The sequence below is a fragment of the Calliphora vicina genome, chromosome 4, assembly GCF_958450345.1.
Source record: "Calliphora vicina chromosome 4, idCalVici1.1, whole genome shotgun sequence".
In the NCBI taxonomy this organism is placed as follows: Eukaryota; Metazoa; Arthropoda; class Insecta; order Diptera; family Calliphoridae; genus Calliphora; species Calliphora vicina.
In genome coordinates this window covers 34,433,386-34,460,857 of record NC_088783.1, presented here as the reverse complement: position 1 = coordinate 34,460,857, position 27,472 = coordinate 34,433,386, and the positions used below count along the sequence as shown (strand labels likewise).

General features: G+C 31.1%; 2 protein-coding genes across 3 annotated transcripts; both read left to right on the top strand.

Moving 5' to 3' along the window:
* The first annotated feature begins 144 nt into the window (after window positions 1-144).
* Window positions 145-18,975, top strand: LOC135958890 (integrin beta-PS-like). 2 transcript variants are annotated; one of them, XM_065509832.1, is made up of 9 exons: window positions 145-359; window positions 10,438-11,009; window positions 11,079-11,307; window positions 14,267-14,351; window positions 15,984-16,154; window positions 16,222-16,485; window positions 16,557-17,308; window positions 17,372-17,846; window positions 17,909-18,975. In XM_065509832.1, exons 2-9 carry the CDS (start codon window positions 10,505-10,507, stop codon window positions 17,972-17,974), a joined length of 2,547 nt encoding a protein of 848 aa, XP_065365904.1. In that variant the 5' UTR covers window positions 145-359; window positions 10,438-10,504; the 3' UTR covers window positions 17,975-18,975. The 2 variants fall into 2 exon arrangements, with proteins under 2 accessions (XP_065365904.1, XP_065365903.1); XM_065509831.1 differs by lacking the exon at window positions 14,267-14,351 and adding an exon at window positions 13,332-13,416.
* A 2,572-nt stretch (window positions 18,976-21,547) lies between these two features.
* On the top strand, window positions 21,548-25,837 carry LOC135957811 (integrin beta-PS-like). The gene is made up of 8 exons (XM_065508615.1): window positions 21,548-21,944; window positions 22,013-22,241; window positions 23,220-23,304; window positions 23,376-23,546; window positions 23,622-23,885; window positions 24,066-24,817; window positions 24,888-25,356; window positions 25,430-25,837. Exons 1-8 carry the CDS (start codon window positions 21,563-21,565, stop codon window positions 25,493-25,495), a joined length of 2,418 nt encoding a protein of 805 aa, XP_065364687.1. The 5' UTR covers window positions 21,548-21,562; the 3' UTR covers window positions 25,496-25,837.
* Window positions 25,838-27,472: the final 1,635 nt, after the last annotated feature.

Here is a 27,472-nt window from a genome sequence, read left to right as displayed (position 1 = left end):
ATATTTAAATACAATACGAAAATACGTACATATTTTACTAAAGCGTTTTATTTCCTATAGTTGACATGACTGTTAAGTGTGGTGAGTTTTAATTTCTCTTTATATATTTACTTGATTTTCACCTCCTTCCATTCATAATTTTTTTTGGTCAGACCAGTGTTGGACTTCGCCTAGAATAGTAAGAAAAATTCCGAGAACGACTACGTTTTCACAAAACAAACGGGTGAAAATAAGAAAACAAAATAGAAAAAGAAAAAAACACAAATTAAGTGCAACACCTCCGCCCTGATGGCATTAAACTTATTGAAATCTAATTAAATTTATAAGATTTTTTTATAATTTTACAATAAAACGAAAGTGTAAGTGTTAAATTAACATGAATCATTTAAATTACGTAAGAAAACAGACAAAATATATGTGGAAATATTAAAAAAGCGAACATAAATACTTAAAAAATTAAAAAAAAAATAATGAATAAAGAAACACGAAAAAATGACGATGATGATTTCATCGGATCGAAAAACAAAGATCATTAAATCATAAAAAGTATGGAATGAAAATTTGTTGTGATAAAGTGTAATTTAAATGAAAATTTAAAAACTGAAATTGAATAATGTAATTTGGTAAATTAAACTAAACAAAAAAATCTGCCAGCAAAGTCTCATTTTGATTTGTATGTGTATGTACACAGATTGCGTAGTGCCTCAGAGACTCCGTGGAGAACAAGTTAGAACGCCCACGTTTCCCTCTGCTCTACAAACAAGATCATTCACATACATAATAATGTATGTTGGTTGATATTGCCGATCTATACTCATACAAATATACATACATACACTTTTCCATATGCAAATCCATTAAAACACCTCTTCCTCTATAGCGTATGTAGCTGAATTCCGTTTGTGTTGCTGTTGCTGCTGATAATGGTGGTGGTGGTGCATATTGATAGGTTTGATTGAAAATACATTTTTTCATTTCTGGCATCAATATCTATCAGCAATGACAGCTGTAATACTTGTTGCCTGATTTGTCGCCTCTTGCTCAACTTGGGCCCGCTTGATTCTGCTTCCTTTTGTATGTTTTTGCGGGTTCTATTAATAGAGTATTTTTTTAGCAAACATAAATTAGTTTGAACTTTTTTGTTCCTGAGAATAAACCTATTTTAAAAATTAATTCATGCATTTGATTTATAAGTGGTAATAAATTTTACCCCTAATATTTTGTATATTAACATGACTCATATTTCCATATATGACCTTAATATATTACGAGTTTATACACACGTTTGCATTGTCTTATTGAAAAGGCACGTGCGTTCCCTCTATAGTTGAGTATTTAAAGTTTTTAATTGACTTCTTGAGTTTTTGTATAAAAAGGGGTGTTTTATATTGTGAAACCACACATATACTTATTAACTATTGTTTATGTTTTTATTCTAAAGTTTCTAATGATCTGTACCTAGCATATTTTCCAATTAGAAATCAAACAACACACATTAGGTACAATCTGTATTGCTATATTGCTACTCTCTTATCAGTTTGTATTTACAATTTTTATACCCTTCAGCTTCGTGAGAAGGGTATATATAAGTTTGTCATTCCGTTTGTAATTTCTACATTTTTCATTTCCGACCCTATAAAGTATATATATTCTGGATCCTTATAGATAGCGGAGTCGATTAAGCCATGTCCGTCTGTCTGTCTGTCTGTCTGTCTGTCTGTCCGTCTGTCTGTCTGTCTGTCTGTTGAAATCAGTTTTCTGAAGACCCCAGATACCTTCGGGATCCAAATCTTCAATAATTCGGTCAGACATGCTTTCGAGAATTTTGCTATTTAAAATCAGCAAAATCGGTCCACAAATGGCTGAGATATGAGGAAAAAACCAAGACAACCTCTATTTTTGACCTATTTTTTACCTATATCTGGATTACTAAGACATTAATATAGACAATATGGATATCTAATGATAGATATTTCAAAGACATTTGCAACGACGTATATAAGACCATAGTAAGGTGGACCTACAATGGGTCAAAATCGGGAAAAAAAAATTTTGAACCCGAATTTTTTTTTAAAAAAAAAAAAAAATTTGAAAAAACAAAAAAAAAATTTTTAAAATTAAAAAAAAAAAAAATTTTAAATTTAAAAAAAAAAAAATTTTTAAAATTTAAAAAAAAAAAATTAAATTTAAAATAACAATCGAAAATTTTTTTTTTCAAAAAATTCAAAAAACAACTGGAAAAAAAATTAAATTTTGTTTACCTAAAAATATTTAAAATTTTGAAGTATAATTTGGTGAAGGGTATATAAGATTCGGCACAGCCGAATATAGCACTCTTACTTGTTTTTCTTATTTTTGTTTAATAAATATATCTATACCAAGGGTTCGAAAGAATAAATTCTTAATTCATTAGTTCAAAATTTTCAAAATTTTATAAAATATTTCATTAAACAATTCAGCACATATTAATTCGTTGTATTAATTTCATAGTACACTAAAGGTACTCAATTAATTCAAGAATTAATTCTTTATTGAATTAACTTCTTATTGAATCATTCAAGTTTTCTTTAGTTTAAATCCATTGCAAAACAGCTTAATATAATACCTATATAGAATGAATTTTAATCGTTTTAATATCTTTTACAAATAGGCGTAAGTAAGTTTTGTTCAATTTATTTTGTAAATGATTAAAAGCAAATTGAATCAAAAATTTAATTGAACTTGTATTAGATTTTAATTAACAAAAATTTAATCATCCAAAGGTTGAAATAATTCTGCTATGAATTAATTCAACGATGAATGAATTCTTTTTTTTTTTTCAAATTTTAAATAACCTAAAACATAACTCGTAACGATGATTACGAATAATGCTCTACAAAATTGATATATTAACATTTGCCGGCATTGAAAATTTAAAATTAAAACATAAAGATGAACACATAGAGCAGAACTCTGCTATTTACATAATAAATATGGATACCTTTCCAAATTCGGACCGACAACAGGTCAAAATCGGGACAAATATATTTTAACCCAATTTTTTTACACCAAAAATGTTTTTAACATTTTTTTCACACAAAATGTTTTCAACAAAATTTGTTTTAAATATTTATCTACATTAAGAATGGTGTATAAGATTTGGCACAGCCGAATATAGCTCTCTTATTTGTTTTGTTTGAGTTTGTTTTTCGAGTTTCCGCTCTATGTAAATTTCTCTATAGTTAAATACTTCCCAAATGTACTATTGTTATTAATTTTAATTCATTTTCTCATGCACAGAGCGTAAATATCAATGAATCAATAAATAAATACATACATATATAAATAAATAATAAACAAATCATTAGTCATATCAATAAAATATATATTGTAAAGCTAACAAAGTTACAAATTGAGAGTCTGCCAACACAACAGATGACAAAGAAAAACCAGTTGTTTAGTTTAAAGGCATTGAAAATGTAAGAAAGAAATTTCAAGTTTTTTATTAAACGCTATAAATTACAACAAACAACCTTAATTGTAAGAAAAAAATAAAGAACGTGACCTACATTACTTTTACTACGAAGTTCTGTGGTTAACATTGGCTAGTTTTGTTTTAATACAACTCTAATAGTATTTTATATTTAGTTTAAGACTTTGATGTTTATGTAGCATTTAAGTTTGTTTACACCACTTTAATCCAATCATCTGGCGCACACCTTTATTAGTTTTGCAAGTCCATAATGAGTTTTCCTTCCTCTAACAACATACATTCTATGTATATTAAGTACTAATAGATTTTGAGATTCTCACTTTCTTTGCATTGTTGTCTGGTTTCGTTTGGCCCAACAGCGCCAAGAGATTTGTGTATATTTTTATATTTTTTTATTATATTAAAAACACATATCCCTCTTTGTGATTTCACTGTCAGTTTATTTTATTTTGTGTTTTCTTGATTGGATGAGTCATATCGAGTATGTGAGTGACTTAATGTTTCATATGAAATCTTGATGAGTTTCGTATACGAAATAGTAAAAATACAAAAAAAAAAAATTATAATCAAAATCGTCAGCAGCTAAATTGCTTTAGCCAACAAAACCACCTAACAAAATTGTATTTGATAATAATTTTTCTTTTTGTTTTATTATTAAATATGTATTTCTCTTTAATTTGCAATACATACACAGCTGGAATTTTATTTTTAGCAATATGTTTTTGTTTTTATAGTATTAAATCATTTTGAAAAGTTTCTAAATCTAAATTAATAAATTATTTTTGCTTTCTTTTCATATTTAGTTTTGTTTTGATAAAATTAATAAAATTGTTTAACAAGTATAAAAAATTTTTTAAAATTTGTGTATTTTTTACATAAATATTTGTAGCAAACGCAAACATTTGACAAGTCCGAAAATGGCAAATATTATTAAATTTAAATGTTTAAAATAATCATACAATTAAAATTTTTTTAGGTCAGTTAAAGCAAGTAATAATGTTGTCACTAAACGAGGACATCAAAGGTTGGAAATAAAAACAATCGCTTAACGATACTTTAATTTAAACAAAAATAAGAATAGATTTATTAATTCATTTGTTCGTACGAATACGTTTTAAATATATATCGAATGGTTAAGTAAAATAGAAAAAGAATGCTTCTACATTGTTCGTCTCGCGCGCGTTTCTACTACTACATAGACTACTTTCGAAAATAGAATCATAGTATTAAAAAGGAAAAGTTAACAACTATGCACAGTTGCATTTTCACAGGGTGACAGCTCGGCCCATTCTGACCCTAAATCGTCCTCGATTTCGCAAGATGACTCGTCAAGAGTGGGGCAACTGATGCACCAGGGTTTGATCTTCTCAGCTGTATAGACTGAAGAGAACTTTCGGTTCGTGACTTGAATTCCGGGAATGTCTTCAATAAGATATCTGTCATTTCCCAGAGCTTTGGTAATAATGTAAGGGCCTCGAAATTTTGGCTCAAGCTTCCTCGAATCGCCTGTAGCGGGAGCTTCATTCTCAATTACCACCAAGTCGTTTTCGTCATATTGTCTGGGCGTTGTGTGTCTGGAGTTAAAACGCTTTTGCCATTTCTCTCGTTCCTTTCGGACATTCTCTACTGCGAGGCCACGCTTGTCGGCCATTGGGAGTTCGTTCTCAACAATGTCATCATGGATGGCTGCTAATAAATGGTTATTTGTCACATCACGTAATTTAAAATCGAATATAAGTTCGTTGGGCGTAAAGCCAGTTGTTGAGTTCTTTTGAGAATTTACGGACCATTGAAGATCACGTAATGTCAGATCCCAGTCCTTTGGTTCCGCAACTGTAGTGCGAATGTACGAAAGAATAGTCTGATTTGCACGTTCGACCTGACCATTCGCTCTTGGAGTGCGGACCGCAGTTCTAATGTGCCTTATTGAATTGTGATTGCAATAGTCTTCAAACGCCTTCGAAGTAAAAGCAGTTCCCCGATCACTGACGACACACTTAGGGAGACCAAAGTAGGTTGTCATATCATTCAAAGCGTTGATGACCGGAGCTGTTTTTGTAGTGCGTACTGGTTTCACAACCAAGTATTTGCTAAATGAATCGGAAATAGCCAAAATGTAGCACTGTCCCCTCTTGCTTCTTGTAAAAGGACCCAGGTGATCGATATGAACCTTCTGGAACGGAATTGGCTGGACGTCACTATAATGTAATTGTGCCTCGGATTTACCACTACGGTTCTTATTGTAACAACAGGCGATACAGCTGGCGATGTAGTCCTTCGTATATTTACGGATTTTGGGAAACCAGAATTTTTGTTGAATTCGCTGAATCGTCTTATCTAATCCAAAATGACCCATGTCGTCGTGAGAGTATTTCAGGATTCTCCATCGGATGTCCCTTGGAATGACTAATTTTAGACCATCTTTGTCCTTGTGATAAAGTCGGTGATTACTTAAGGAGTATTCTGATCTTATATGTTTCTCCTGGTCTGACTTTAGTTCCCCTTTCAACACAGCCATTATATTAACAAGTTTTTCGTCCTTCAGCTGCATAGTAACGACCCAATCGTCCACCTCAACGGTGACCTTCATAATAAACCCAGCTGGTTCGATTTCGGTTGGTAGGTTATCTGGGGCACGGCTTAAAGCGTCTACGTGTGCCATACGGCTACCCTCACGATGTACCAGAGTGAAATCATATTCCAGGAGCCTCATCCACCATCTAGCAATCTTAGGCTTGAGTTCCTTGTGAGTCTTTACATTGGTAATGGCTGAACAATCAGTTACCAAGCGGAACGGTTTACCCAACAGATAAATCCTAAAACGGTCGAGCGACTCCACCACGGCGAGGACTTCAAGCTCGTAACTGTGATATCGACTTTCGGGGTCAGTACAATGGCGGCTATAATAGAAAACTGGTTTCCATTGATTACCATCAACAGACTGTAGTAAAATACCAGCGAGACCTAAACTGCTTGCATCCGTGTGAACTTCATGCTGAGCATTACTATCGTAAAGTGCGAGAACTGGTTGATTCGTGAGAACTTCGATTAGTTTTTCAAACGATTTTTGTTGCTCTTCACCCCAAACAAAAACATCATCCTTTCGTAACATCATCGTAATCGGTCTCGAGATTATTGAATAATCCTGTACAAATTTTCTGAAAAACCCCGTTAAGCCTAGGAATCTTCTTACCTCGGTTACGTTCTTCGGTGGACTGAAATTTCTAATTGCACTTGTCTTTTCGTCACCCGGCCGTATACCATTGCCATCAATTATATGTCCCAGGTAGGAAATCCTCGTTGAAAGAAAAGAACATTTGTCGAATCGTAATGTGAGGCCACTTTTGGTCAAGATGTCCAAAAATTCATCAAGACGTAATAAACCTTCTTCGATCGATTTACTCGGCAGCACAATATCATCCAAGTATGCTAGGATTTCACCGGGTCTCATTCTGGATATAAGCTTATTCATGACAGATTGAAAAACTGCTGGGGCATTCACGAGACCAAACGGCATTCGGTTAAATTCAAAATGTCCATCGTGAGTAACAAAAGCGGTGTACTTTTTGGACTCTTCGTCAACTTCTATCTGATGATATCCCATGCGAAGATCTAACGTCGTGAAATATTGATTGTTGGCAAGTTGAGCAAATTGTTCCTCCATAATCGGCATCGGGTAAGGTGTTTTCTCTGTAATAGCGTTTAGCCCACGGTAGTCAACGCACATACGGTGTTCGCCGTTGCTTTTGTTGACCAGAACTACAGGTGATGCGTAGGTCGAATCGGATGGACGGATGATTTCGTGTTCAAGCAGATCATTAGTGATGTCCGTCAATATCGAGCGTTTCGCGAATGGAACCCGATACGCTTTCGACTGGATGGGTTTATCGGAGGTAAGACGAATCTCAATTTTAGCGACGTTGCACTTTCCGAGATCAGAAGTATTTTCCGCAAAGCAACCACGATGTCTCAGAAGTAATTCCTTCAATTTGTCCCGCTCGGACGGCGCTAGCTCCTCTGAGGCTTGGTAACTATCGAGCTTCTCCAGACGACAATCATCGTCTTCGATAATTAATCGTTTACCTTTACCACATAAAACGTCTCTACCCAATAGAATATTCTCACTCAAAAATTCATCTTCGACGACAAGTAAATCAACACCAAGCGAATTTTCATCAATCACCAAGACTGCATGTACTTTACCTGTACATTTGTATTGCCCACCACCAAAACCTTCTAAAGAAACATTCGTATCATCAACCTTGCCGACTGTATGAGCATATGATCTACGGATCAGCGACCGGTTACTACCAGGATCTACAAAAGAATTCGATTCGTGACCGTTGACATTAACTTTCTTGACAATATCATTTCCATCTGTCGGTACTGATGTTGAGTCAATTTGATTCACGGATGTTCTCTGCGTTGATTTTTCAGGGCATTTATCTACCGTGTGTGTAGTACGTTTACAGTTGGTACATCTAGGTTTCTTAGATGGCTCAGGACAATTTACGGAAAAGTGTCCTAGTTGCGAACAGTTGTAACATTTTACCTTGCTCGATGAAAAAGTAGTACCATTGTTTCTTTTAATACCTTTCGTACTGCTTACACTGTTCTCATTTGACGCCGTTGGTTTGCATTGCCTTTGTACTGTTGTGTTCATGACGTCATTATAGTTGCAATAACTAATAATGTCTTTAAGCAGCTGATTACACGAATCGTATTCATTCGAGATCTTCTTCCTTAAATCCGGTTCGTTAATACCATTTATGACGTGTCTAGCTATGGCAGATTCGGGTAAACCACCTCTAGTACCTAGAGCGTACATCTTGAAATAATATTCATGTGGTGGTTCGTCAGAACGTCGTTTCGTGTGGCACATTTTAATATGAATATCGGCCGAATTATCCACATAAGGAAAATCTCTCAAAAATTTTGTCACAAACTGTTGCCATGAACCAAAAACGATTTGTAACGAGTCAACCCAATACTTTGCGGGGCCCTGCATCTTCTGCTGTACCGCAAATATTAGATTGTGGTCATTCCACCCGTAAGCTGCCTTTAACACGTTAACACGCTTAACGAACTGAAAAGAGTTTACAGATTCCTCCATTGACGGATTGAATTCCGGTAGAATTGCTATCATCTCTCTTACGTCATTATACGGGCTAGAATTATTACAGTTGTTATGCGGCAAATATTGTTGTTGTTGTTGTTCACAGACGTTAAACGTTGGTGTCGGGTACTGTCGTTGACTACCATAGTGCATTGGGGCGCAGTTTGACGATGGGCCTGCAACATGAGCATTTGTTACGTAGCACGAAGCTTGTTGTGGCATCTGTATGTTGTTTGCAGCAATCGTATATTGTTGATCAATAACACGCGGCATTGTGGACGAAATACACACTGGCGGCTGGTATGCATTACCACTTTGCGAAACATATTGTGAAGTCGGTGGCTGTCCGGCGGAGCTATAATTTATGTGTTGTGTTAATGGAGGCAACATTTCAGGCCGATGACATGCGGAGCTTGCAGAAATAACGTGTTGCACTGGCGTTCGCAACATTTGCAATTTGTCCATATTACCATTTGCGGCTGTGGCTATTGTATCGACACCACTAAACGAGTTGCCTGACGTAACAACAGGGGGGCTATTTCCGTGTGAAATAGCAACGTTTGTACTGCGCACAGGAGAACCTTCGATTGAAGCAAATGTCTGCATCGGGGAAGACGCTTGCGACGGTTGGAACCGCATTGACGTTGCACGCATATCCGCTAATGTCTTCTCCAACTGTATAACTCGCTCCGTCATAGTAGGTAAATTACGCATTTCACCAATATCCTCCAGTCGTTCAATTAATTGTTTCTTATTTCCCGAGCACGACACACCGATTTCTCTACACTTCGCTTGTAGATTCTTAACCGTCATACTATGTAAGTTTTCCATGTTCGTGCGTTTCGTTTAAGTTCGTTCTTCTAATTAGATTCCCAATTAGCGTTCGTATTTAGACTTATTGGATTTACGATCCCACTTCTGAAATAATGTCACTAAACGAGGACATCAAAGGTTGGAAATAAAAACAATCGCTTAACGATACTTTAATTTAAACAAAAATAAGAATAGATTTATTAATTCATTTGTTCGTACGAATACGTTTTAAATATATATCGAATGGTTAAGTAAAATAGAAAAAGAATGCTTCTACATTGTTCGTCTCGCGCGCGTTTCTACTACTACATAGACTACTTTCGAAAATAGAATCATAGTATTAAAAAGGAAAAGTTAACAACTATGCACAGTTGCATTTTCACAGGGTGACAATGTTCTAAAATATTATGTCATGTTTTGTTGTTTAACGAACGAAAAAATTAAACGATTTGACATGACACAAGAATTCAGTTTTTTATTAATATTTTATCAGCGGTGACATGTATTCAAAAGCAATAATATATGTTATAGAATAATAATATTTAATATTTATAGAATGTGGTTATACTTTTTAGCATTGCAAAAAACAATGGAAACATGGTTTTTAAATTTTTTTTCACCAAATACTGTTTTTATTATTTATCTAAAAGTATAATTATTATAAGTTTCGACACTGCCTAATGTAGCAATCATACTTGTTTTGAATTCTGAAATATTAACTGTATATTTACTGTAAAAGAATCATATATTTTTTTTTGAGAAAAAACTGTATTTTGCGAAACATAGACGAGATTCTTTTGAATATTTTTTTTTGCTATAAAATTGATAGTTATTTGTGTATTTTATTTGTTTTGCTATTATTCCAACAAATTTTTATTCGGCAACACTTTACCGGTTCCATTTATAAACAATTGCGATACTATTTATTATCTCACATGACGTCATTATTGGTGACTAAAAATTTCTTACTTAATTCTTATTATTTAAACAGTAAATCATTAAAATAAACACTTTTTTAAAATCATTCTTCTTTCAGTACTCGAACGATTAACAAAAATACGAATATTTTTTAAACATTATTTTGCTTAGTTGCCAAAATAAACATGATTACTTCCACAAAACGCCTGTACCCACTGGCGTTATTAGCATTTGTCTTCACATGTTTTGTGTTTACGGTCGAAGCCCAATTAGCTGGTAAACTCATACAAAATCCCTGTGTCAACAAACGCACTTGTCACGAGTGTATACAAACACAAAGTTGTGCCTGGTGTATGCAACCGGACCATGGTGACAAACCTAGATGCTTCCAACACAGTTATTCCAATGTTTGCCCAGAGGAATTCATCTGGAATCCAGATACAGTACAAAGTTTTACCATGAATCGTGAACTGACACGTGCCGGCTATGCTGCAGCTGCTGGTGGTGGTCAAATGTCCTATGGTGGTTCATACTATGCCAACTCTTCGTATAGTAGTTCTTCATCGGGTTCGTATTCTGGATCGTATGGCGCCTCTGGATCTGCAAGTGGTGCAGCTGCTGCTGGCAGTTTTAGCGGCAGTGACATTGTACAAATTAGCCCTCAAAGAGTTTCTTTAAAATTGCGTATAAGTAAGTTTTCTTGTTTGCTTTCTTTTAAGTAAGAATACTGATGATTAATAAATAATTGTCTGTTTTCAGATGAACTGCATAGTTTAAATATGCGTTATTCCCAGGCTGAAGACTATCCTGTTGATTTATACTATCTTATGGACTTGTCAAAATCTATGGAAGATGATAAAGAAAAGTTATCTGCCTTGGGCGATTTACTTTCAGAAACTATGCGTAATATTACCTCAAATTTCCGTTTAGGTTTCGGCTCATTTGTTGATAAAGTTTTAATGCCCTATGTTTCGACTATACCCAAAAAGTGAGTAATATATTGCTTTACATTTTTTAATATGTATTTTTGTTATTAGCATTAAGTATTTTGCTACATTAATAATGAAAGTGTGATTTGTTTTTTTTTTTCAATTAATGAATAAGTATTATTTTTCGCAAAAAAAAAACACTTTATTATTGTTAATGTAGTAGTTTTATGTTAGAATACGTTAATTAATAGATAATGAAATATTAGTTATTGTAGTTGTTTATTTTAAATAGTGTAACTCAATATTTTTCACCATATTAATATAATGATCAATTATGGTTTTTTTCAATATCATTATTAATATAGCAAAAAAAATAGTGAAACTAAATATGATAAATATTTCAGCACCCCAAATTATACCATTTCCAATTGTATTTCAAGTAAAAATAAAAAAAATTAACATTTTTAAATATTCAGTAATTGAAATGCATATAAAAAAAATTCCAAACTTTAAAAATATTTTCATACACATTTTTGTAAAACAAAAATAATTTATACGAAAAATGTATCTAAGTGAAGTGTTTCACAAAAACATCCATATAATTGAGAAATTCAGAAATATAATTAGAAATTTCAGTAATTGTAATTTTTCAAATATAATTGCACATTTTTGAAATACAATTAGAAATATCTTAACCCTATAACCGGCCAATTTTATTTTGAGGTAAACAAATATACCAGGATATTTTTTGAATAAAAAAAATACGTTGGAATAAAAAAAAAACAAAAAACAACTGCACGTTCATATTTATCACAATAAGTAAATTGTTTGTCTCTTTACACATATTTACCGTTATAACGGGAGAAATAAGCAAATAAAGCAGCATTACATACATTTAGCATACCCCGCCTAAAGGCAGCTTTGCCGGTTAGAGGGTTAAGTATAATTGGAATATCGATGTAATAAATAAAAGTGTTTAGAAATATATATATATATATATATATATATATATATATATGTGGTGGAGAATATTGTCTTCCTATTATTATTTATTTATAAAAATAATTTGTAATACACTATATAAAGCGTCTCAGTATTTGAATAACATTATCTAGTACTAGGCATAGTTATTAGAATATATAATAATCGGTCAGTAAAAATCAAATAACACTTATTCTTTTCAATTTTTACAGAAACCTGTAACAACTTGTAAAAAAATTGTTTAGAATCTGACTACTTTTCTATAGAAAAAGTTGCTCAGAATCAGAATACTTTTTTATAGAAAAAGTTGCTCATAATCAGAATACTTTTTTATAGAAAAAGTTGCTCAGAATCTGACTATTTTTTTATAGAAAAGGTTGCTCAGAATCTGACTACTTTTTTATAGAAAAAGTTGCTTTCTATAGTAAAAAGTTTCTCAGAATCTGACTACTTTTCTATAAAAAGTATCTCAGACTCTGACTTCTTTTCTATAGAAAAAGTTGTCCAAAATCAGACTAATTAGGGCTTGATTCTGAATAATTCAAATAAATAATTTTTTATAGAAAATATTAATTAAAAATTAGTGAAATACGCGTAATAAAGAAATAGTTTATGTATTTAATGTAAGTTTTAACTTTATTCATTTAACTTTTGGAAGGGAACAAACAAAATAACAACAGTTTAGTTGGAAAGATCATTTGGTTTTAAGAGATTAAACAAAAACATAATTTTAATACAACTTCACTTTTGTTCTTGTTTTCTTTAACTTTTTTTTTTTAACTATTCTAATTTTTTATAATTCGCTTTTATGGAATTTTGTAATACCATTGAATAAAAAATTTTATTTTTTTTATTACCTATAACATGTTAATTATGTTTTTGCTTATATTAATTTAATTTAAGTTGTTTTTTTTTAAATAATTTTGTTATTCTATTGCTAATTTAATTAATATTTCTTTTTTTTTATTTAAACAAAACAAATCAAACCCACTAACTCAATAATTGACCGAAACAAAAAAAAAATACTAATCACAACAAAATACTACATCATCACTTACTCAAAAAAATAATCAAATAAAACTGCACCTCAACAACAAAACAGACTTGAACATCCCTGTGAAAATTGTGAAGCTCCTTATGGTTATCGCAACCATATGCCCTTGAGTACAAATACCGCAGAATTCACTGTAAGAATCAAATACTTATTTCTTTTATATACAAAAATAAATCAAAACAAATCAAAAATCGTATTATTTTATACATAATTATGATTTCTGTCAATACATTACACCCACTCCATGTCCACACTTATTTCAAATATCCATTCTATGTTGCGTACTTTATAAATGTTTTATTTTATAATATTTTCAATTTGTTTTAACACTGTTGTCTGTTGTTTTGTAATATTTGATTGTAATTAATTTAATTTAAGTTGCCTTGTTAATTATATGTATATTAAGGAGATTTTGGTAAAGGAAATATTTATTGAAGAAAAAGTTTATTATAATAAATATTTACTAAAAAAACTCTTACATATATATATGTTTGTAGTAATTTCTAGCTTAACTTGTTTTTATTTGTTGCAATTTCTATTGTTCTATTAACTTTTTAATTTTATTGGTAAATTATTCTAATTTTCTGCGTATATATCTTATAGTATAAGGGTAAGATTGTCGTAACTCATTATATCATAGAAATAAATTGGTGTTGTTAATTCTAGATTTTACATTATTATTATTGATTGAATATTCATTAAGTACTCTACTATATCGAAATTAATGTGCTATTTTTGTTAATCAAACGAAAAATTCGTTAAATTTGGAATTAAAATTCGTTCGTTTTACAAAATAGCACATAAGTTATTCTCTAACATTAATTTTGTGTTTAAATTTTTACATTTGTCTATCATTTATCATATGTTTCTATTCTTCTTGTTTTTCTTTCAAAATTTTCTTTCATATTTTAAATTATCTACTATTCTATCCAAATAAAAATGTCTGCATTAAATATACATTTAAAATAAACATAAATAATTAGCATGATCGAGCCATGTGCAGGCTGTGCTGCACCTTATGGTTATAAAAATGCAATGCCTTTAAGCACGGATACATATCGGTTCTCAGTAAGTTTATGTTGTCGTAGTTTATTTTACATTTATTTATTATTATCCATATAATTTCATGGTTTTTTGCATGTAGTATTTATTACCCTGAAATAGTTCCCGAAATCCTACTCTGAAATATATATTTTGCTTGAGTATTAATGAAATTTTTAAAGAATTTTGAAAGAGTGGGGTTTCTTATATTAGAAATTAGTTTTATTAAGGTGCTGGTGCATGAATTATTTGAATAACAATTTAAAATGCATGTGTTATGTGGTGTGATGTTTGTTTTGAATGCATGTCATGAATATTTTTTATATCTCTCATATTCCCTTTTAAGCACCTACATTTCAGCGATCATTTCATATTTGTTTTATTGAATTATTGGTACACTCTTGTTTATTTAATTTAAATTATTAACTTTATTAACCATTGATTTTTTTAGGTTTTAAAGTTCTGTTTTATGTTTTCAACTAAACATTTTTTATTTATGCTATTTCTTATTTGTTTATTTTCTTATCTTTTATTTTTGTTATCGCAAATTGTTAATATAGTATTGTTAGGTTTGTGTCACAAAGTAAAAATTGTGCGCTCTTATCAGTTTGGACGATACGTTTTAAGATAAGCTCGCAAATATTGTTATTGTTGATTCTATTGCTTTTTTCAATGCGAAATATTAACAATTTAACAATGGAATCCTTTAAGTATTAAATTATTAAATCGTTACCACCAAAGGTTTAAAATAATTAATTCTTCATTAAATTTTCAAAATCAAATAAATTGTTTTCTCTTAACCATTCCATTAAAGAATTTATTAGAGAGTTAAATCTTTATATTGAATCATGTAAGTTTTCTTTAATTCAAATCCATTATAAAATAGCTTATACAATTTTTTGAATGTTTCAATTCAAATCTGTTACAAAAAGGTTTAGACAATTGCTCTTTTCAATTTATTTTGTAAATTATTAAAGCAAAAAAAAAAATGTTTGGAAACTTGGTTGGAATTTAATTTTCATGGGTTTAGAAGTTAGTCTATTTTTTTATTTTTAGCGGAATTCTTTTTCTTGAACACTGTAATTTATCATTAAAAGATATAAAATATGAATAATAGCAAATTATTTTGAAGATATGGGATGTACAATAATATTTTATGCCAAAAACAGAACATTTAAAATCGAAAAAATTCAAAATTCATAACAAAATGTTCAATTGCACAATTCACAATTGGTGTCGTACCGTTGTATCGTTGTATGTCGTAATTATTTGTATTATTGTTTTGTTTTTGTTACGAAAAATTAGTTTGAAAAATATTTATGACATACAAAATTCTACAACACTACGACATCAATTGTGAATTGGGCAAATATTCATGAAAGAAAATTCTAAAACAATTATTCAACTAATCGTAATTAAAAAATTTTGTTTAAATTAAGCAATACTTGTACAAAAGAGTTTTATTAACTAAATAAATAATAAATTACCAAAAAATTAAAAAATAAAGTTCACATTTGGAAATGATAAATTAACAAAATTTGTTTAACAAAAAATTGAAATCGACAAGAGTGTACCATCATAACCCAAATAACAAAAAAATGTTGATAATAAAACATTTCAATAAACCAATTTTCGTTTACCATAAATCCCATAACATAGACTGAAGTAAAAAGAGCTGCTGTTTCTGGTAATTTGGATGCTCCTGAAGGTGGTTTTGATGCCATTATGCAAGCTATAGCTTGTCGTCAACAAATCGGCTGGCGTGAACAGGCTCGTCGTTTGTTGGTGTTCTCAACAGATGCTGGTTTCCATTATGCTGGTGATGGCAAGGTAATATACAAATCTTATAATTAAAATTCCAATTGTTTTTTCTAATCAAATTCTTTTTTTTTACCAGCTCGGTGGTGTTATTGCTCCCAATGATGGTGAATGTCATTTAAATTCGGCTGGTCTCTATACTCACTCGGTTATTCAAGATTATCCTAGTATTTCCCAAATTAATCATAAAGTCAAACAAAATTCCATTAACATCATTTTTGCTGTAACTTCAAGTCAACATTCTGTTTATGAGAAATTATCGCAACATATTGAAGGTTCATCCAGTGCCATATTATCGAATGATTCTTCTAACGTGGTTGACTTGGTTAGAGAGGAATATAGTGTAAGATTTAATATTGACTTGAAATATGTTGCACAACAAACTTATTATTTGAATGTTTCCTAATTTTACAGAAAATATCTTCTTCTATTGAAATGAAAGATAATGCCACAAGCCATGTTAAAATCACCTATCACTCATCGTGTTTGAATGGTGGCTCCGAAATACCCACTTCAAAATGTGATGGCCTTAAGGTCGGTGACGTTGTCAATTTTACCGCTCAAATTCTGGTTACATCCTGTCCCACAGACCCCGCCGAATGGAATCAAGTTATTCAAATCTACCCTGTAGGTATTAATGAAAGTTTGGTTATCGATTTGGAGATGTTGTGCTCCTGTCCTTGTGAAAAACCCGGCTCAACTGGTTATCACATCAACTCCCCTGTTTGCAACAACCATGGTACCTATATGTGTGGTATCTGTGAGTGTGATGATATGCATTTCGGTCACAATTGTGAGTGTTCTACCACGGATGTACATTCGGAAAAGGGTAAAGATTTTGGTTGTCGCGCCGATAATGTAACAACAATTGACTGTAACGGTCGTGGTACTTGTTTGTGTGGCGTGTGTGATTGTGAGAAACGTGCTAATCCTGAGGAAATCATTTCTGGTCGTTTCTGTGAATGCGATAATTTCTCCTGTGATCGCCATGAACAGCAATTGTGCTCGGGTCCCGATCATGGTGTTTGTGAGTGCGGTAGTTGTGTGTGTAAACCTGGTTGGACTGGTACAGCTTGTGATTGTCGGGATTCAAATGATACATGTATTCCACCCAATGGTGGTGAAATTTGTTCAGGACATGGCGAATGTGAATGTGGTGTATGCAAGTAAGTATTAATTAAGCATTAAAGTAAAAGTTTGCACTTAATTGTTGGTTCTATCTCGCCTAGATGTAAATCCACCGAAGAAGGACGTTATTCCGGCAAATACTGTGAGAAGTGTCCCACATGTTCTGGCCGTTGTCACGAGCTTAAAGATTGCGTTCAATGTCAAATGTATAAGACTGGTCCATTGAAGGAGGATAAAGATTGTGCTGCCAATTGCACAACATTTGTACCGATTGCCGTAGAAAAAGTTGAACTCGATGAGAAGAAAGAAGAAAATATCTGTATATTCTATGACGAAGATGATTGTAAATTTACTTTCAAATACAGCGAAGAAGATGACAAAGTAGAAGTGCACGCTCAGCAGGAACGTGAATGTCCTCCTAAAGTCTTCATGTTGGGTATTGTTTTAGGTGTTATAGCTGCCATTGTATTGGTTGGTTTAGCCATATTGTTATTATGGAAACTATTGACTACTATCCATGATAGACGTGAATTTGCTAGATTCGAAAAAGAACGCATGAACGCCCGATGGGATACGGTAATTTTAAAATATTTCTTTACTAAACAATTAATTTCATTTATACTTTTTTGTAATTTCAGGGTGAAAATCCAATTTATAAACAAGCCACATCTACCTTCAAAAACCCAACGTATGCTGGCAAATAAGAAGAGATTTTTTGCGATTTTTTTCTTTTTAGTATAAGAAAAATATAATGCCATAAAAAACGAAACGTTTTAAGCAATGTAAATTCTTTTGGTTTAACAAAACTAATCTTTCTGTTTAACTGCCAGTAAAAGTCTAAAATAGTTTATCTAAATTTTTCAACATAACCAAAACTTAACTTTGAAACCCTCCATTTTGTTTTAATTTAATGCTATCCTTTTATTTTCTACTTTTATTGACGAAAGTGTATTAATACTAAATATGTGCCTCAAAACAAACAAAAAGAAAGAACTATTTATCAATATTTATATTTTTACACCGAAATATATTTTGTACTTTTTATAACAGTAAAAAACAAAAGGAACAACCGATTTTTATTAATAGTTTTTAAGTAAAACTTAGCATGAGTTTTTAAATAGAAATAATAATCCAAAATGCCTTGTAACCAAATTAAAACATTGAAATGATATAATATTTTATATTTATAAATATAAAAACGCAACAATATTGCAATATTTGCCCCAAAAACATAAAATAATTTTTAAATTATTTATTTGCTAAATAATTTAAATCTATATTTTTTAAGACTTTTTTTAAAACAATATAAAAAAAGAACTATTGTATTCTGTCAGCTGTATTTATAAGAAAGATTCGGTCATGCGGTTACAAAAATGTCTAAATTTATTGTAGCCACTTTAGATTTTTTTTATTATTAATGTGGTTGAATACGTTTATTTCTGTATTAACAAATTCATTTTTATTTTTGTTCTATTGTAACTTGTGTGTATTTTTTTTAGTTCATTTCTACATAATTAAGTTCTATTTAACACTTAAGTTCTCCCTTTTACTTTTTCTTAGTTAATATTGTTTATTTTTGTAAGCTTTTTTATAATTTGTATAAATTTTTATGTTTATGTTTTTAAGTTCAGTTTTTTTTTCATTGTGTAATTTGTACTGATTAATATTAACAATAAAACAAAACAAATTAAATAAAAAATAAAAATATAGCGTTGTTATTTGATCGAATATACCAAAGAATTATGCATCTATTATAGTATAATATTTATTATTGAAAAGGACGTTGTTATGATGTGATTTCAAGCATTTTGATTCCAATAAAAAATATGAACATTTGTAAAAAGCTTTAGAAATAATGAGTGATACGTATAATACATAATACTATGTATAGTCCGTAGCACAAATTATAATGTTATGAATTAGCTAGTTATAGATATATGGCAATAGAAAAATAACAAAATGTCAAAATAGTTGTGGTTTAAAAAGAGTGACAAATATATTGTACCCTCGTTGCCTATTGAAAATTGAACAACCAACACAACATAATACATTTTTATTTACATAAATACGAAATTTAATGACGAAATTTTCAATTATTTTTCACGAATTCTAAATATTCGATAAATTAAGAGATTATACATAGATAGTATCCCAGGCATTAATTATGTACCTTCACAAATACATATGTATGTATTGTGTACCACTACAACACTATAATCATAACTATATATTAAAGTGACTACACTCCAGATTACTTAGAGACACTTAAGTGTCAATTGTCTTCAGATTACTTGGGATGTATAAAATAACCAATTGTCTTCTCTCTGCACTACAAAATGCACACACGTGCTAAATGACCAAAATATATAAATTGGAGTCAGCCAAGTGATAAGACATTTGGGACAATTACTGTCTTTAAGGGACACATTAACTACTTGCTTAACTGCTGGGAGGTTTGTGGCTCTCAGTCATAGAGAAAATATACATAGAGCGGAAACTAGAATAAAACTCACACAAAAATATTACTCAAAAAAGTTACACATATGAGTGTTGTTTTTGTTTTCACAATGTTTTTTTACTAATACATTCTCACCTATTAGGTTTTTGACAACTGAGTTAGGTTTTTGACAGGAGAGTTTTCACTCTATGTGTACTTCTCTATTCTCTCAGTTACCTATATAATTGTCATCTCTGACTATAATTACAAAATTACGAAACACAAAAAAAATTGTCATTTAAAAATGTTTTATTTATAATTTTTTATTTATCATAAGTTGTATAAAAAATGTTTAATTATATTTTTATATCCAATACTAAAAATATAACGATATATTGATTTTGTTATTCCGTTTGTAACACATTGAAATATTGGTCGTATAATGTATTTTTATTCAACAAATACATAAAAACAAAATGTTCGTCCAACGTTTTAAAATAATTAAAACATGAATGGTCCTAAACAACACTAAAATTTCTAACTTGTTATTAATGCAATAGGTTGAACCGGTAAAAATGTTTGCATTGAAATATTGTGAATATACGTATATTGGCAATTCCATGTCATAGTACGTGACATTTGTACTCCTATAGAGCGTAATAGATTTTGCAAACATAAGAGTATCTGAAAAATAATTTGGTCTTTTTGTTTCAATCAGAGGATACTACATTTTAAACAAAATAAGTACATTCGAAACATTTTTGTTCAAAATATCGAGCGTATATCGTACGTGACATACAACGGAAGTAATTTTGAGGTACATATGTACATGTAAAAATATGCGAATCGTGAGAAGAGTTTTTTTCATTTAATTTCTTATACTAAACCAAAATTTTAATGGTTTTATAATAAATAACATTTAATATCGTACGCGACAGATTTATCGCTTATAGTAATAATATACATATGTATATATTCTTTAAATACATTAGTTTATTTTTAAAAGATAGTCAATTTAGGGCCATTATTACAACTTGCCTTTATAGTTAAAGTTAACTTTAAGGGTACCTTTTTCTATTGCTTAAAGTTACCTTTAACTATAAAGGCAAGTTATAATAATGGCCCTTAAACTACTATTTTTGCTCTTAAAAAGTTGTAATAAGCCCTTAATACCTTCACATCTAGAAAAAAGTTTCAAGTGTTTTTGATTTTTCTTTCGTGGTTGACATACTCATGGAATTGTCCATATACAAATTTGGAAAACAGTATTTTGTGGCGACGTTGGTTAACATCGTAAACACGCGATATCGTGCTGGTTGTATTTCTCTGTCTAAGATGTTTTATATTATTGAAGATTCCACCTTATTTTAGCTGAATATGCCATAGATGTGATGAAAACAAACTATGTATTCGAATGTAAAATTAGACTTTAGTGCATAAATATTATCATTTGCTATATGAAACCGATTATCACTTATGATCGTTTTCATCACCTAGATGATATCGTGTGAATTCTTGGGGAGAGGCGAAACCAGAATTCAGTGAGAGACTTCGCTAGTTAAATCGTGCCCTTTTTATAAATTAGTTTACAACTGTGTAGGTATTTGTTTGATATCAATATTTATCGTTAAGTGTTATGTGTTTCATACAACTTTCAAATGTTTCTCTCGAATGTGATCAAAGTTTTATATTTATTATTACACATAAATACTTGTGTCGTCATTGTGGTGACTAAATAAAGTGCAGCTTTGTTAATATAATAATTTATTTATTAAAATTCTGCATTCCGTTTGCATTTCTCAAACAATTCAAACGATCATTGATCGCACAGTAAAATTATTTGAGTCATAGAAATATGATTCCTCTTATTAAATTAAAGGCTGAGGCTATATTTATAGCCTTTGTGTGTTGTGTATATTTTGTGAGTTCGGTTGAAGGCCAATTGCCTGGTAAATTTGTTCAAAATCCTTGCGTAAGCAAACGTACATGTCACGAGTGTATACAAACAAAAAATTGTGCCTGGTGTATGCAACCAGATAATGGGAATATGTCAAGATGTTTTCCATCTAATTATACTGACATTTGCCCAAAAGACTTTGTGTGGAACCCCGCTACGATGGAAAAGTTGACCATTAATCGGAAACTAACTTTAGGCGGTCAAAGCAGATCTAAGGAAGATAAACGTGAAGATATTGTGCAAATAAGTCCTCAGCGAGTATCCCTAAAATTACGCATAAGTAAGTTTTAATGAAAAAAAAAAATTAAAATTAAATTAGTCTCTAATTGTAATTTGTGTTCTACATAGACGAAGTACATAGTTTACGCATGCGTTATTCTCAAGCTGAAGATTATCCTGTTGATTTGTACTATCTTATGGATTTGTCAAATTCTATGGCGGATGATAAAGAAAAACTGTCGGCCTTGGGTGATTTACTCTCAGATACTATGCGAAATATTACCTCAAATTTCCGTTTAGGTTTCGGCTCATTTGTTGATAAAGTTTTAATGCCCTATACTTCAAGTTCTCCTAAAAAGTAAGTACATACGTATGTATATAGCATTTTTTGTTGTTAAATTTGTATGGGTTCGTTATAAAAATATATCAAATATTTATTTAACTCCGTTTATGTTTTTCTAATCTATGTATAGCATGAGTATTATTAAAAATGCGGTGAAGATATGATTCATGACTTAAATATACATATAAATAAAAAATATGCGTTTTCTTAAGTATTCTAAATACGTGGTATAAAACACTTTCAAAATGAATTCATTTATATAGTTTTTAATAAGTCCGAACTAATACCCTATTCACCAATCTAAATTAATTGGTTTGATTTATGTGTTCTTAATGCTAGTTTAAAGTGGCCCTTATTTGAGAGCTAAGATACAGTAAGTGACAATACAATGGAAACTTTTAATTAAAAATATTGTATATTTCAGTTTTCAAAAACACGATCTTTTACCAAATATAAATGTATATTTCTAAGATAAATTAAAATTTACTAAAATACATTTATACTTCTCAGCATTGGCAAAACAATGGAAACTTTTAAACTTCTGTGAGAAAGAAGATTAAAACAAAAATAATACAATATATAAGAAAATGTCCTAATATTTCACAATGAAAATTTTCCTAAAAAAATACTATTTTGTATGCTATGTTTATTGTGTTATCGTAACCAACCAGCAGAGACCTGCGGCCAATGCTTAAGAGTCGGTTAAGCCAAGCCGCCGAGTGGTGATATATTAGGACATTTTGACAGATAATATACCTTGTGAATTGACCAATTATATTTTTTTTTTTGATAATTTTTAAATGATACTCACATATTTAAGCTTAAGGTTTTTTTTATAGAAATCTTATAATTTTTATTTCAATATTATGAATATTTCGAAGTTACAATCGGAATGACTGAATCAATATACCTCCATATTTTGATGGTTGTAAAATTTGGTCAACAAATTAATAATATAAAAAAACACCTTACTTTTTTTCGAAATTAATATAGCTTGGAAGAGCCATGTTCTGGATGTGCAGCACCTTATGTATTTAAGAATGTAATGTCTTTAAGCAAGGATACTTTTCGGTTCTCAGTAAGTGTAATTAATGCATTTGAAACAAATTACTAAAATTAATCCCAATACATATGTATTTATGAACATAGACAGAAGTAAAAAATGCTACAATTTCTGGTAATTTGGATGGACCTGAGGGAGGCTTGGATGCCTTAATGCAAGCTGTAGTTTGTCGCGAGCAAATCGGTTGGCGCCAACAAGCCCGTCGATTGCTTGTATTATCAACAGATAATCGTGCACACTTCGCCGGTGATGGCAAGGTAATTTAGTAATTTAAAAATTATAAAAATGTGTAAATACATACATATGTATGTACATATTTATCTTGTTTTTAGCTTGGTGGTGTTATACAACCGAATGATGCCGAATGCCACTTAAGTTCAGACGGAAATTACACACACTCGGTTATTCAAGACTACCCTAGCATTGCTCAAATCAATCGTGTAGTGAAAGAACATGCTATCAATGTGATATTTGCTGTAACTGAAAGCCATCAGTCAATCTATAAGAAATTATCCCGAAATATTGAAGGTTCGTCTACGGCCATATTATCGGAAGATTCTTCTAATGTTGTAGACTTGGTTAAAGATGAATATAATGTAAGTTTAATGTATATATGCAAGTAAAGACCTTATGACTCGAAAGATTATTGGGAATTTATTGAGATATAAGCCTAAAAAAACTATGACTACCTCGAGTCATATAACTTTTTGGATAAAATCTGTTGGTGCACAAACATCGTTTTGAATCATAAGAATTCATATTCTGCTTTATTACAGAAAATATCTTCCTCTATTGAAATGAAAGATAATGCCTCCCGTCATGTTGAGATCACCTATCATTCAGCGTGTTTGAACGGTGGCTCCGAAATACCCACTTCAAAATGTGATGGCCTTAAGGTCGGTGATGTTGTCAATTTTACCGCCCAAATTTTGGTTACATCCTGTCCCACTGACCCCGCCGAATGGAATCAAGTTATTCAAATCTATCCTGTAGGCATTAATGAAACTTTAATCATCGATTTAGAAATGTTGTGTACCTGCCCATGTGAAAAACCTGGATCAACTGGTTATCAAACCGATTCACCAGTATGTAATAATCATGGTACCCTGATGTGTGGTAGTTGTGAATGTGATGACTTGCATTTCGGTCGCAAATGTGAATGTTCTGCTGTCGATGTTTATTCGAAAAAAGGTAAAAATTTAGGATGTCGTGCTGATAATGTGACAGAAATTGATTGCAATGGTCGTGGTAGTTGTTTGTGTGGTGTTTGCGAATGTGATAAGCGTTCTAATCCGGACGAAATTATTTCTGGAAGTTTCTGTGAATGTGATAATTTCTCTTGTGATCGTCGTGAGCAACTATTGTGTTCGGGTCCTAATCATGGCGTTTGTGAGTGTGGTAGTTGTGTTTGTAAACTAGGTTGGACGGGTGCAGCTTGTGATTGTAGAGTTTCAAATGAAACATGTATTCCACCCAATGATGGTAAAATCTGTTCAGGAAATGGCGTATGTGAATGTGGCGCATGCAAGTAAGTAATTTTACATTTTCGTATACGGATAAAAAAGTGATATTCACAAAATGTAATAATTCGTTCTTAGATGTAGAGCAACCAAAGATGGACGATATTCTGGTCAATTTTGCGAGAAGTGTTCCACATGTGCAAGTCGTTGTCTCGAGCTAAGAGATTGTGTCCAATGTCAAATGTATAAGACAGGTCCGCTAAAAAATATTTCAGATTGTGCCGCCAATTGTACGTCATTTGTAACAAAAGGCGTTGTAAAGGTCGAGATTGATGACCAGAAAGAAGAAAATCTTTGCACAGTTTATGATGATAATGATTGTAAATTTACTTTTAAATACAGCGAAGACAATGATGATATAGTGGATGTGCATGCTGAGATTAATATTGAATGTCCTTCTAAAGTATTTATATTGGGTTTGGTGTTGGGTATTATTGGCACCATGGTGTTGGTTGGTTTGGCTACACTGTTGTTGTGGAAACTATTGACTACCATGCATGATAAACGTGAGTTTGAAAAAGAACGCATGGATGCGAAATGGAATACGGTGAGTTTGAAAATGCATTGGTTGAATTTACAAGTTTATGTTTTAATTAATATGTATGTATTATTATTTTTAGGGAGGAAATCCACTTTTTACGCCAGCTACAACAACGTTCGAAAATCCTACGTATTCAGAAAAATAATTTTTAAAATATTTGTGAGGAAATTCACATATTAATTTTACAAATTAACAATGACTAAATTATTTCCCACTCATTTATAATCAATTTTTAATTTTATAAAAGATTTATAAAACGGAATTACCATACAAAATTTGTTTTATCAACCTGTAATAAATTTATAAATTGATTATAAATAATGCCTTTTAAATATAATGTTGTGTACAAGTATAAGTATTTATGTGTATTGATTGTCTCGTAAAAAAAGAAAAGGATAGTTATTAATATAAGGAATATTATGTTAAGAAATTTTTTTGTCATATCTTTATAAATAAAATTCAGATATAAATAAGAAAGAGCACTATATATTTAAAAAAACGCATTTTTATGGTTATTAACAAAAAAAAATATTACAAATATTTCTGCAACATTTATCTAAATAATTGATGCATCCATTAAAAATGTTGAAAGTAAATAAAAAAAAAAATAAGTTAGTTTTTAAAAAAATAAATAACATAGAAATTGGAATAATCTTAATTTCCACATTTTAAAATTTCAGACCAAATTAATAAAAATTATTGAACTTTGAATGAGTGTAGCAAAAAAAAGCCAACAGAAAAATAAATTTAACAGATAATGAATACAGAGCTTTATTGTCTAAATCCCGACACCAATTGAGGATTTAAATAGAAACAAGTAAGAGAGCTATCTATATTCGCTGTGCCGAATCTTATATACCCTTCACCAAATTATACTTAAAAATATTTTTTTTTTAAATATTTTTATTTAAACAAAATTATATTTTTTTTAAATTGGTTTTAAATTTTTTTAAAAGTTTTTTTTTTGGAAAAAGAATTTATGAAAAAAAAGAAAATTATACTTCAAAATACAAATTTTAAATATTTTTAGGTAAACAAAAATTTTTTTTTTCCAAAGTTTTTTTTTTAATTTTTTGGAAATTTTTTTTTCGAATTATTTCAATTTTTTTTTTTAAATTTTTAAAAATTTTTTTTGTTGCAAAAAAAATTCAAAATAATATATTGTCTATATTAATAATCCAGATATAGGTCAAAAATCGAGGTTGTCCTGTTTTTTCCTCATATCTCAGCCATTTGTGGACCGATTTTGCTGATTTTAAATGGGAAACTTCTCGAAAGCATGTCTGACAGAATTATTGAAGATTTGGATCCCGAAGATATCTGGGGTCTTCAGAAAATTGATTTCAACAGACAGACGGAAATGGCTTAATCGACTCCGCTATCTATAAGGATCCAGAATATATATACTTTATAGGGTCGGAAAATTATATTGTGGAAATTACAAACGGAATGACAAACTTATATGTATATACCCTTCTCACGAAGGTGAAGGGTATAAAAACTTAACTGTCTTATTTGTTAGCTTGAGGCATAGGGTAACATAGAGACGAGACGTAATTGTGAGAAACCTAAGTCTGTTGTCAAAAACCTAGCTCTGGCAACAACAAAATACATATTAGTCAATGTATTTTGTTTTTGTATCAGACATATGATTTGCCTCTACGATGGGTAGTCATCTTGACGCGATGTAGAGGCTTAAGTGCGATGATTCGCGTTGGCCATGCTGGAGGGGACAGTTTAACTTGAGTTGGCTGTCTCTGGCAGGGTCTCCCATTCCAGAAGGGCACGCGTTGAGCATGATACTAAGAACTACCCTCCCTTTGTCTGATAGCGTCTGTTCTCCTCTGGGGCGGCTATCAGATGTTATTTCCATCGAACCATTTTCCCCTCATTGAGAGGGGTGGTTAAGGTGGATAGTCCGGCTGGTCCGTAAGGACTCTTTAATGTCCGTCCGAAATCCACCAGCGTCTGTTTCCCATATTGGGCGGCTGGTGGTCTGCGTCTGTTTCTCCAATGGGGCGGCAGTTATCTCAACACCTGGCAGCAGGTATAAAATGCAAGTAATTGTCCATCAGGACTCAATGGAAGAGGATAAGTCATGCCCCATGTACCCGGTCGGGGG